General features: G+C 32.4%; 1 protein-coding gene across 1 annotated transcript; it reads left to right on the forward strand.

The window, feature by feature from the left end:
• The first annotated feature begins 3,818 nt into the window (after window positions 1–3,818).
• Window positions 3,819–5,122, forward strand: LOC114386615. Its single transcript, XM_028346644.1, has 2 exons — window positions 3,819–3,942; window positions 4,026–5,122. Exon 2 carries the CDS (start codon window positions 4,027–4,029, stop codon window positions 4,378–4,380), a length of 354 nt encoding a protein of 117 aa, XP_028202445.1. The 5' UTR covers window positions 3,819–3,942; window position 4,026; the 3' UTR covers window positions 4,381–5,122.
• The last annotated feature ends 7,773 nt before the right edge of the window (window positions 5,123–12,895 follow it).

Genomic DNA, 12,895 nt, shown 5'->3' on the forward strand with positions numbered 1-12,895 from the left:
CAAAATATTGGATTATGAACCACATGTAATGGAACAAATATTGGATTACTTAGTTCGCGTGCAAGAGTGCTCCTTGTACAATTAATGCAATTTGTCCTATAAAAAAAATAATGCTTGGACCTGCATATACTTTCTCGCGTATCATTCATTTAAATCATACACATGCATATGTCATTTTACAATTATACACTTTTCACTTCAGATTATTATTTAGACTCACCTCATTTTATTAATATGATAAAATATAATTTTTTATTTTAAAAAATAGATAATTTTAATTTTGATTCCTGTAAAAAAAAAAAAAAAGCTCAAATCATTTTCATCTCTGGTTTTTGTGGAACTCGGATGTTTTGAAAATATGACAGTTATTTTCGGTCAAATTCATAATACAATAATTTGAGGACACCATGTCCTAGATCGTTCCTTGGCCAATCCTATAAAACAAGGTCAATATCACATGATGTTGAGGATAGGCATCCCACCAACATTTTAGGCCAATGAGAACTACCACCACTAACAAATTTCGCGGACGAAGCAAAATCGTTATATATCTATTAGAACTTTGCTTTGAATCATACGTTTTAGTTAAAAAAAATCAATTATACCAATTTTAAGAATTAATTAAATTAAATGACATAGTATCAAAGTTAAAGACGATATTAATTTTTTTCCATAATTTTAAGCATCAAATTCATATATTTCACTCGATATTTTCTTAGACACACAGACTATATACAATTTATATATAGTTATATATGATGGCAAGTTGTTGCATCCAGAGGGCTAAATAATTGATAATCCATCTCTTCACATAAAATTCTGTGTCATGTCTATTCATGTAGGTAGAGTATAACTTGAAGCAACATGATTTAATTTCGTCCAACGAAAACACTAGAAATAATTGTGAACAAGAGGATCCCCGTGACTTAGTGCTTTTAAAAAATTAGGGTTGAAATCTCTTCGTGGAAGAAGGTGGTGCTGGCAAGGGATGATATCAAAGGGATTCAATTCCTCAATGGTTCCAACTCTAATTTCAATGGCTCCACCTCCACATCAACATAGGAGAGAAATGCCAACGACAAATGCCAACGACTGTGCTGACAACAAGGGAGGAGGTGGAGGAATGGGATGTGGCAGTGGTGGCGACAACAGAGGAGGGGAGTTTGGGGTCGAGGAACTGGCCGAGGGGCATTTGGCTTCTCCTCGAGAAACTAGCCTCTTGTAGTTTAGGGTTTCAAGCTATGCCTTCTCTTCTAGTTCTCTCCCTCTCATTTATTTACTGTAAAATCGATGTTAAGAAATAAAACACAACATCATTTTTTTAAAACTGATGTTAACTGATAAACAATAACATGAAGTTTTCGTAAAACTGATATTAAGGGATAAAACACAATATCGATTTTTTTGAAAACTGATGTTAATATTCTGTTGTCAATATCAATTTTTTAAAAACTAATGTTAACAGTGATATTTTATTTACAAAAATATCATCACGTATTTTTTAAAATTGATTTTCATCACAATCGATGTTAGTGTGGCGATTTTGAATCTGTTCTTTTTAGTAGTGACCAACCCAATAAGAAGATATATGTTCTTATCAGATATTAATTTGACTATATTCAGTAACTTGTATACCATTTAAATTCAGCAAACTATACCAATATACAAAACTAAAAACTACTTTTCCATCTTGTATCTGCATACCAATTTCCATGAATACTCCATCATTCACATGACATATGTTATTGTCCCACCTCGTTATATTTCCACGTCATTTGAGTAAGGTTAATTTACTAGAATCACATTGGAAATACAATTACCATTCATATTTTACTATAGGTACTAGAATATTTTATCACACTTATACTCACCTTAAGTTGTCAAGGACTATAACTTAGTTTGTTGAATAAAGTTCGTGTTGTTGTAAGGTACATATTTTCGATTCTTAATCATGAATAAAATAAATACTTACATTAAGTCAAAAATGGAAAATAAAAAAATTCAATAAAAATGAGAGCCTTTCAATAATACCAATAATGAGTAGCTGCAAAGCTAGTAAAGTTGACTCAACAAAAATAAAAAAAACAAAATAATTTAAAACAGACTAAAAGTTTTTAAGTAGATATAAGGTTGGTTTGATGAAAGGAAAACATACATATATTCACCTACTGGATGGACATCTTTGAGTATTATTTTAGGACCGTTTACCTACCTTCTTCGTCTTACACTAAAATTTCTATTACCGAAAAATAATTGAAATTACATTCTGATTTATTTTTATTATTCAAAATACATTTATTTAATATCTAAACTTAATTATATAAATTATTTTATTTTAATAAAAGTTATTTTAAAATATATATTCAATATTAATTAAAACTCTTAGTACAATTGTTATTTAAAGTCTCAAATGATTTATATAGGGAGATTAATCAACAAAGAACACTTGATTATTTTGATAAATAAAAAGATAAATATGAATCACTAGATTACTGAGTACACGTAAATTAAACATAATAAAATCTTCTTTCAACTCAAATATATCTTCTAAACAATTAAATAATGTAAAATTTTTATTGAATAAATTAATATCTACACCTAATTATATAAATTAACTAATTTTAATAAAAAATATTTTCAAATTATATATTTGATATTAAATAAAATCACAATATAATTGTTATTTAAAGTCTCAAATAACGTTAATTGTAGAGAGAGATTAGTGAAATGAGAATACTTGACTATTTTGAAAAATAAAAATAAAAAATATAAATTATTAGATTATTAAATACAGAATTATTTTAAATAGTCATGTTAATCGTTAATTAAAAATGATTAATAGGCATAAACTAAAAATAATATAAAGTATATAACTTATTAAAAATTACTATTCAAACATTTAAACAGTTTTACATTATTACTTAAAATTTTAAATATACTTTTATTAATTTTGATATTTAGATATTTATACATTGAGTATATTATACTTATTGTTATACTTAGTGTGATCGTGTGTGTATGCATGCGTGTTATTCAAAAATTTAAATATTATAAAGGTAAAAATAAAATACCAATTGAAATATTAAATTTATATATAAACATATAAGTTCTTTTTAAAATGATGGATTTTTTAAAGTATTATTTATTAATTTTACTATAACTTAAATTAAAATAAATTTATTAATCTAAACATAATAAAATCCTTAAATTCAAATATATATTCTGAAAATTTAAATAATTTAATTAATTTTAACTGACTAAATTTAATTATATAAATTGGTTGATTTTAATAAAAAAAATTATTCTTAAAATATGTATTTGATATTAATTAAAATACCAATATAATTTTTATGTAAAGTCTCAAATAACTTTATATAGAGAAATAAAAATAATAAATATAGATTATCAGATTATTCAATATACAATTTTTTAAATATATTTATGATATCAATTTTTGTTTTTACTTTTTAGTTCTCTTGTTTCTAAAGATAAAAATTGTTCTCATTATATTATATATATATATATATATATATATATATATATATATATATATATATATATATATATATATATATATATATATATCAACGTATTAAAATAGAATATGTAAAAATTGAAGAATACAAATTTGATTCATGCATTTATATATCATTTCATAAACGTGCATAATAGTTGGGCTTTTGTCTGAGGTCTTGAGGTTCTCCGTTATTTCCTCAGAATAATTCTGGCCATGAATAAGTTTTTTATTTTTTTTATTTTTAGTTTACAAACACGAAGAAGACAACATGAGTGTTGGTCAATTGTGTCCATGGTCGGGGTTTATTGAATTTATACACTTCTCTGTACAAGGGTTTCAAGGATAAGTTTTTCCGCTTAAGGCTGACAAAAAAAATGCCGAACCTTATTGACAATATCCCTGGGTTGATTTGCGGATGTACATAGGTATAATATTACATGTTGTTTATAACTTTAGTAGAATTGTATTTTTGAAGTTTTGTAACTAACTAATACTTATTGTTGTGCAGAATGGGCGACCTTCAAAATAAAGGAATGGCGCCAAGCAAACCTGGAATAATGAGATTGCTTGAGGATAAGGCGAGGAGGGACGTGGCTGAGGTTGTTGCTGCCAAAGTCGTTGCTGCTACAGCAAATGACACTACTGGTGGGTCGGTTACACCGACTAATAATTTGGTGGAGAAGGAAAATGATGACAGTCAGCGAAGAAATGTCCTCAGACATGATGTTCGCAAAAATGATCTCATCAATTTGGGTGAATCTCAAGACCATCCTGGTTCGACCAAGTCTGATCTTCAGTCTCCAGTGGATGCGAATGTTGGCGATAACTGGGATTTTCAAGATTTCCAGTGGATGCGAATGTAGGCGATAACTGGGATTTTCAAGATTTGGGGCATGCCCCAAATCAGGCTAAGTCATTTTTTTGACATGGCCTTTCCTTACTCAAAACATAACCGAGTCCATAACTACTTGGAAGTCGACCGTGAAAGGTTGTCTACTTCAAGGATCATTAGTTGTTGTCGAGGTATATATTCAGGCCGAGGCTAACAGATTGACTGTTATCGACGTTGCCACTAAAGACAAAGCCAGGGAGCTATATCATGAAAGGAAACAACTAGAAAAGAACAAGTTTGCCTTGGTTAAGGATTTGGAACGGTTGAGTACCGAAATGCGAATTTTAAAGTTGAAAAGTTGAAGCTGGAGCAGGATAGGGTCGAGTTTGATAAAGATAAGAAACTTTTTGCTGATGAAGAAGCTTAGATAAAATCCGAGATTGAGAAGCTCCGCAAATCAAAAAATGAAGCCCTTGAGGAGATTAATGTGTTGACTGCTCGGCTAGAATCCCTGGACATAGAGATCAAAAAGATAAAGGTCAAAGTGACAAATGAGAAGACTAAGTTTGCCGCTCAATTGTTAGTCCCGCGTGCCGACTTCAGCTTCACTAGTCCTTTCAAGGAAGTTGTTAACGACCAAATTGTTGAATTCGAGGATTGATTTTTCTTCTTCATTGTTGTTTGAAAAAACATGTACGTTTTTTTTTTGCTTCTATATTTAAATTATGTATGTGTCGATCGACTTTTGAATGACAATCACTTTTTTTTTTTCATATTGTAGTTTATTAATTGTCGTCCAAAACTTGATATAGTTACTTAGTAATAATGCAATATGAATGAATAGTATGCATTCAAAAACCGAGTTCTTAACTTAAGCAATTATTTAAATATTGCTAAATAAACCCGTTCATAACTTGACCAATTGTTTCAATATCATTAACTAAACTCGTTCAAAAACCGAGTTCATCAAGCAATTGTTTCAATATTGGTAAATAAACTCGTTGAAAAATCGAGTTCATAACTTAAGCAATTGTTTAAATATCACTTAATAACACTCGTTCAAATCTGAGTTCATAACTTGATCAATTGTTTCAATATTGTTAAATAAACTCGTTCATAACTTGAGCAATTGCTTCAATGTCGTTAAATAACACTCGTTTAAAAACCGAGTTCATAACTTGAGCAATTGTTTGAATATCGCTAAATAACACTCCTTCAAAAACTGAGTTCATAACTTGAGCAATTGTTTCAACATCATTGAATAGTAATTTGAATATAATCGTGTTCAACTCAAAAATATCGATATTAATCAATTTAATGGTGGTTTAAATCTGAGTCAATACCAACCAAATTAATAGTGGTTTAAATCCGAGCCAATACCAACCAATTTAACGGTGGTTTAAATCCGAGTGGACACATTTAATGTTCCATACCTCATTTTATTGAATTGAAACTTTGAACATAATGAAAAATGCAATCAAAGTAAATAAGGAGAATGATCGGCAATAGACATCCCAACAATAGTGACACCCCTATACCGACCTGAGCAAAAAGTGGACATCCAACAACATTGGCACCCCCATTTTTCGTGGACTGCCTGATTAACATAATGAAATAAGCTGAAAAAACATAAGGTTATGCACCTACACCAGGTAGGTCAATTGTAATAGAGCCAGAGACTTGTAGCATTTCATGTGAGAGGTATGGCTCCCTTATCAAAAGTCAGAAGATATGCACCTTTTGTTGAAGATTAATCTAGAAAAGTGTAGATGTATAATTGGTGGTCTATTATCTAGAGAGTTCTATACCTATGGAGATGTTGTTGTGTGTAGAAACTGCTTGATGGATGTAGAAAAATATCTTATAGAAGCACCTAAAACATTATAGAGATGGATGGTAGATGATAGATGAGTCTAGAAGACTCTAGGACTAAGTAATATAGAAGTGTGTAAAAATCACCTATGTAACTTATATAAATATATAAGTTGTAGCAAACCATGTAATGTAAGTAAAGAAGCTAATAAGCACAATTCAAGTTAAGGTGTCAATTTTCTGAAAACTCATCCTCTTCCTACTCCCATCATTTCTATCATACATTTCTACCATATCATTCCATAAAAAAAAGGCATAACCACGTCACATATCCTAACAATGGCATCAGAGCAGTGTTGATCCTATGACCTTTGCTACATCACCTAGCCCACCAACCTTGAACTATAACCAAACCTTAGTTCCCATATTTAATGGGGAAGCATATGATTATTGGAGCATCCAAATGCAAACTCTATTCATCTCACAGGACTTGTGGGATGCTATAGAGAATGGCTATCCAGTCCCAGAAAGCCAAGAAGAATTGGTTACGTGGACGGCAGCAAAGCAAAAGGAGTACAAACAAAACAAGCAACATGATGCTAAGGCTCTACTATTCATCCAACAAGGAGTTAGTAGAGAGATCTTTCCAAGAATCATGCAAGCAAAAAATGCAAAAGAGGCGTGGGAGATTCTGAAAAATGAATTTAAAGGCACAAACAAGGTAATTTCTATTAAACTTCAATCTTTGTGGAAGGATTTTGATACATTAATAATGAGGGAAGATGAATCTATACAATCTTTCTTCTCATGTGTCTCTAATATCTTCAATCAAATTAGAAGTTTCGGGGACACAATTGAAGACAAGAAAATAATACCAAAAATATTAAGAAGTCTTCCTGTAAAATATGATCATATTGTGGTTGTCATAGAAGAATCAAAAGATTTATCTAAACTCACTCTTGTAGAATTAATGGGCTCTTTAGAAGCTCATGAAGCTAGAATAAAAAGATTTGAGCAGCCACCAGAGCAAGCATTCCAATCTAAAATTAATATTTCTTAAAATGATGGAGATAAGAAAAATAACCGAGGAGGAGCATTTACTAATCGTGGTAAAAGGAGCGGAAAGCAATGGAGTAATAATGCTTCAAGCTCCTATTGCAAATTATGCAAGAAAAATAATCATGATACAAATGATTGTCGGTACAAATGCAAAAGGTGCAAAAGGCACCTACACTACGAAAAAGATTGTTTTTACCAACAAAAAAGAAGAAGCAAATTTTCTAGAAAATAAAGAATCCATTGATCATACTTTGTACTCCGCTTTATCTTCTCAAGAATCAAGGGATGTATGGTATGTTGATAGTGGTTGTTCAAACCACATGACAAAAAACAAAAGTTGCTTTGTGCAACTAGATGAGACAATAAAATCCAAAGTTACACTTGGTGATGGAAATGTTCAAACAGTTGAAGGAAAAGGCACCATTGTTGTTAAAACTCAAAATGGTAGCCAAAAATATATCCATGATGTTTTTTATGTGCCAGGTCTTACTCAAAATCTTTTAAGTGTTGGTCAACTTATTCAAAAAAATTATAAAGTCATCTTTGATGATGATAAATGTAATATCATTGATAAAAGAAAGGGCCAAATTATTTCTATCAAAATGGCTCCTAATAAAGTATTTCCTCTATTTATGCCATTGGGGCAAAACAATGCATTGAAATGTGAGAATATGGATGAGTCCATACCGTGGCACTTGAGGTATGGTCATCTAAACTTTAATGGCCTCAAATTATTAAAACAAAGAAATATGGTGCTTGGGCTTCCTTTTATTTCATCTAACCTTAAAGTTTGTGAAGGCTGCATTTATGGAAAGATGCATAGGTTACCATTTCCAAAAACATCTTGGAGAGCTAAAGCTCCACTTTAATTGGTGCATGCTGATATCTGGGGACCATCAAGTACCCCCAGCTTTGGTGGAAGAAGATATTTTCTCCTCTTCGTTGATGACTACACTCGAATGATGTGGGTGTACTTCATCCAACAAAAATCAGATGCATTCTCTTTCTTCAAGGAGTTCAAGGCCCTAGTGGAAAAGCAAAGTGGGCATTCCCTCAAAATCTTGAGAACAGATCGCGGGGGAGAATTCAATGGGCATATATTCATCAATTTTTGCAATGATCATGGCATCAAGAAAGAGCTAACTATTCATCACACTCCACAACAGAATGGTGTCGTTGAAAGGAAAAATATAACCATTATGAAAATGGCTCAATCGATGCTACAACACAAGAACCTGCCAAAGAATCTATGGGCGAAAGCTGTTAGCACAGCAGTATACGTCCTCAACCATTCTCCAACTAAAGCAGTCTTAAATATGACGCCATATGAAGCATGGTTCAACAGAAAACCAACAATTGATCATTTTAAAGTTTTTGGATGTGTTGCTTATTTGCACATTCCAAAGGAGAACTGAGAAAAACTCGATGAAAAAGGAGAAAAGTGCATCTTTGTCAGCTATAGTGATCAATCTAACGGTTACCGATTATTCAAACCAGATTCAAAGCAGTTGATCATTTCAAGAGATGTCATCTTTGATGAAGGAGCAAGCTGGCAATGGAAAGAAGTAACCAATCCAAGCTCGTCCACACTGCCACCATCACCAACACAGTATGACCAACAACACCAGCAAGAAGAAGTCCCACAACAACAACCTCGAAGATCAGGAAGGCCACACAAACCAAATCCAAAGTACGCAAATGTTGGATTTTTTGCTTGTGAACCTCAAAAGTTTGACGAAGCATCAAAAGAAGAAGTTTGGAGAAAAGTCATGGACGAGGAAATCAAAATGATAGAGAAAAATCATACATGGGAGCTCATGCAAAAACCAGAAGACAAGGAGATCATTGGCCTGAAATGGGTTTACAAAATTAAATATAATGAGGATGGAACAATCCAGAAACACAAAGCACGACTTATCGCTAAAGGCTATTCACAACTACCAGGAGTTGATTTCAATGAGACATTTGCTCCCGTTGTGCGCATGGAAACAATCAGAACTGTACTAGCCTTAGCTGCACAGTTGAAGCTACAAGTCTACCAGCTAGATGTAAAATCAACTTTCTTGAATGGAGAGATTGAATAAGAAGTCTATGTTGGATCAAGTGGCCTCGGAATAATTAAGAAGGGGAGGTTGAATTAATTATTAATTAACCTTTACTAATTAAAAAAATCTATCCTTCTTAATGTTACTAGATTCAATTAGGCTTTTACTATAATGTTAAGAAAGTAAAGAACAAAAATAGAAACTTAACCAAAAGTAAAGCAATAATTAAAGTGCACAGCAGAAATTAAAAGTGTAGGGAAGAAGAAGACAAACACAAGAGTTTTATACTGGTTCGGCAACAACCCGTGCCTACATCCAGTCCCCAAGTGACCTGCGGTCCTTGAGATTTCTTTTCAACCTTGTAAAATCCTTTACAAGCAAAGATCCACAAAGGATGTAGCCTCCTTTGTTCTCTTTGAACAACCAAGTGGATGTACCCTCCACTTGAACTGATCCACAAGAGATGTACCCTCTCTTGTTCTCAGTCACAACAACCTAAGTAGATGTACCCTCTACTTGTACCATAAAGGATGTACCCTCCAATGTGTTAAGACAATGTTCTCAGGCGGTTAGTCCTTCGAAACTTTGTGAAGGGGATACAAAATATATCTCAGGAGGTTAGTCCTTTGAAATCTTTTGTATAAGGGAAAGGAAAGAATCAAAAGAATTCTCAGACTGTGTTGTTTTGAATTCTTTGACAATGGAGAAGGGAGACACAAAAGAATTCAGGTAGTTAGTCCTTTGTTCTTTTGGAAAAGGGAGAAGAGAGACACAAAAAGAATTCATGCGATTAGTCCTTGGCGAATTCTTTTTGGCAAAGGGAGAAGAGAGACACAAAAGAATTCAGCCGGTTAGTCCTTCGATCTTTTGGAAAAGAGAGAAGAGAGACACAAAAAGAATTCAGGCGGTTAGTCCTTGGCGAATTCTTTTTGGCAAAGGGAGAAGAGAATGAAAAGGATGAATAGCACAAGTTTTGTTTTCAAGGTTTGGAAAACCAGAAAACTTAAGAAAGCTTTTTCAAAGGAAGAAGAAGAAGAAGTTTAAGAAGATGTTTAAAGAGATTCAAAGGTTGTAAAAGAATATGTGGAAAAGTTGTTTGTAAAGGTTGTAAGTGTTATTGAAATGCAAATCCAGGTCTTGCTTTTATAGACTCTTCATGTCTAGTCAAGAAAACCATTAGAAGAGTTATAACCTTTAGATAAGCTTGAAAACCATTGGAAGAGTTACATCTTTTGATTTCTATTCAAAACTTATCATTGTAATCAATTACACAAAGCATTTTTGTGAAAGGATGTGACTCTTCACAATTGAATTTGAATTTCAATGTTCAAACACACTAGTAATCGATTACCAAATCATTGTAATCGATTACACCATTTTGAATCAATTGGAACATTGTAAATTCAGTTGAAAGCTTTTTGAAACAAAACTTGCCACTGGTAATCAATTACAGTAAACTGGTAATCAATTACCAGAGAGTAAAAACTTGGTAAAAGCTTTTGTGAAAACTTCATATGCTACTCAATGGTTTTGAAAGCTTTTTAGTACTTATCTTGATTGAGTCTTTTCTTGATTCTTGAATCTTGAGTCTTGAATCTTGATCTTGATTATTCTTGATTCTTAATTCATGAAAACTTGAAACTTGAAACTTTCTCTTGATTCTTGACTCAATCTTGAAATCATTCTCTTGGGCTTTTTGTCATCATCTTTGTTATCATCAAAACACCTTGAATCAATCTTGATTCATCATCATGAAACAAAACAGATGCAACCAACTTGGTCACATCAAAGCAAATTGTCCCTCAACTTGTAGAAGCAAGTTTCATTGTTTCATGATGATGAATCAAGATTGATTCAAGGTGTTTTGATGATAACAAAGATGATGACAAAAAGCCCAAGAGAATGATTTCAAGATTGAGTCAAGAATCAAGAGAAAGTTTCAAGAGAAGTTTCAAGTTTCAAGTTTTCAAGAATCAAGAATCAAGAATAATCAAGATCAAGATTCAAGACTCAAGATTCAAGAATCAAGAAAAGACTCAATCAAGATAAGTACTAAAAAGCTTTTCAAAACATTGAGTAGCATATGAAGTTTTCACAAAAGCTTTTACCAGAGTTTTTACTCTCTGGTAATTGATTACCAGTTTACTGTAATTGATTACCAGTGGCAAGTTTTGTTTTCAAAAAGCTTTCAACTGAATTTACAATGTTCCAATTGATTTCAAAATGGTGTAATCGATTACAATGATTTGGTAATCGATTACTAGTGTGTTTGAACATTGAAATTCAAATTCAATTGTGAAGAGTCACCTCCTTTCACAAAAAGGCTTTGTGTAATTGATTACAATGATTTGGTAATCGATTAGCAGTGATAAGTTTTGAATAGAAATCAAAAGATGTAACTCTTCCAATGGTTTTCAAGCTTTTCTAAAGGTTATAACTCTTCTAATGGTTTTCTTGACCAGACATGAAGAGTCTATAAAAGCAAGACCTTGATTTGCATTTCAATAACACTTACACCCTTTACAAACAACTTTTCCACATATTCTTTTGCAACCTTTGAATCTCTTTAAACATCTTCTTAAACTTCTTCTTCTTCTTCTTCCTTTGAAAAAGCTTTCTTAAGTTTTCTGGTTTTCCAAACCTTGAAAACAAAACTTGTGCTATTCATCTTTTTCATTCTTTTCTCCCTTTGCCAAAAAGAATTCGCCAGGGACTAACCGCTTGAATTCTTTTTGTGTCTCTCTTCTCTCTTTTCCAAAAGAACGAAGGACTAACCGCCTGAATTCTTTTGTGTCTCTCTTCTCCCTTTGCCAAAAGGAATTCGCCAAGGACTAACCGCCTGAATTCTTTTTGTGTCTCTCTTCTCCCTTTTCCAAAAGAACAAAGGACTAACTGTCTGGATTCTTTTGTGTCTCCCTTCTCCCTTGTCAAAGAATTCAAAATGACATAGTCTGTGAATTCTTTTGATTCTTCCCTTTCCCTTATACAAAAGATTTCAAAGGACTTACCGTCTGAGATATCTTTTGTATCCCCTTCACAAAGTTTCGAAGGACTAACCGCCTGAGAACTTTGTCTTAACACATTGGAGGGTACATGCTTTGTGGTACAAGTAGAGGGTACATCTGCTTGGGTTGTTTTGACTGAGAACAAGAGAGGGTACATCTCTTGTGGATCAGTTCAAGTGGAGGGTACATCCCTTGTGGATCTTTGCTTGTAAAGGATTTTATAAGGTTGAAAAGAAATCTTAAGGACTGTAGCTCGCTTGGGGACTGGATGTAGGCACGGGTTGTTGCCGAACCAGTATAAAACTCTTGTGTTTGTCTTCTTCTTCCCTACACTCTTAATTTCTGCTGTGCACATTAATTATCGCTTTTACTTTTGGTTAAGTTTCTATTTCTGTTCTTTACTTTCTTAACATTATAGTAAAAGCCTAATTGAATCTAGTAACATTAAGAAGGATATATTTTTTTAATTAGTAAAGGATAATTAATAATTAATTCAACCCCCCCTTCTTAATTATTCTGAGGCCACTTGATCCAACATAGACTTCTTCTTCAATCTCTCCATTCAAGAAAGCTGATTCTACATCTAGCTGGTAGACTTGTAGCTTCAACTGTGCAGCTAAGGCTA

This window comes from Glycine soja, chromosome 15 (genome assembly GCF_004193775.1).
Source record: "Glycine soja cultivar W05 chromosome 15, ASM419377v2, whole genome shotgun sequence".
Taxonomy (NCBI): domain Eukaryota; kingdom Viridiplantae; phylum Streptophyta; class Magnoliopsida; order Fabales; family Fabaceae; genus Glycine; species Glycine soja.

What these genes read in the sequence shown, in the direction of transcription:
- LOC114386615 (XM_028346644.1), top strand. Translation starts at nt 4,027, where the DNA reads ATGGGCGACCTTCAAAATAAAGGAATGGCGCCAAGCAAACCTGGAATA.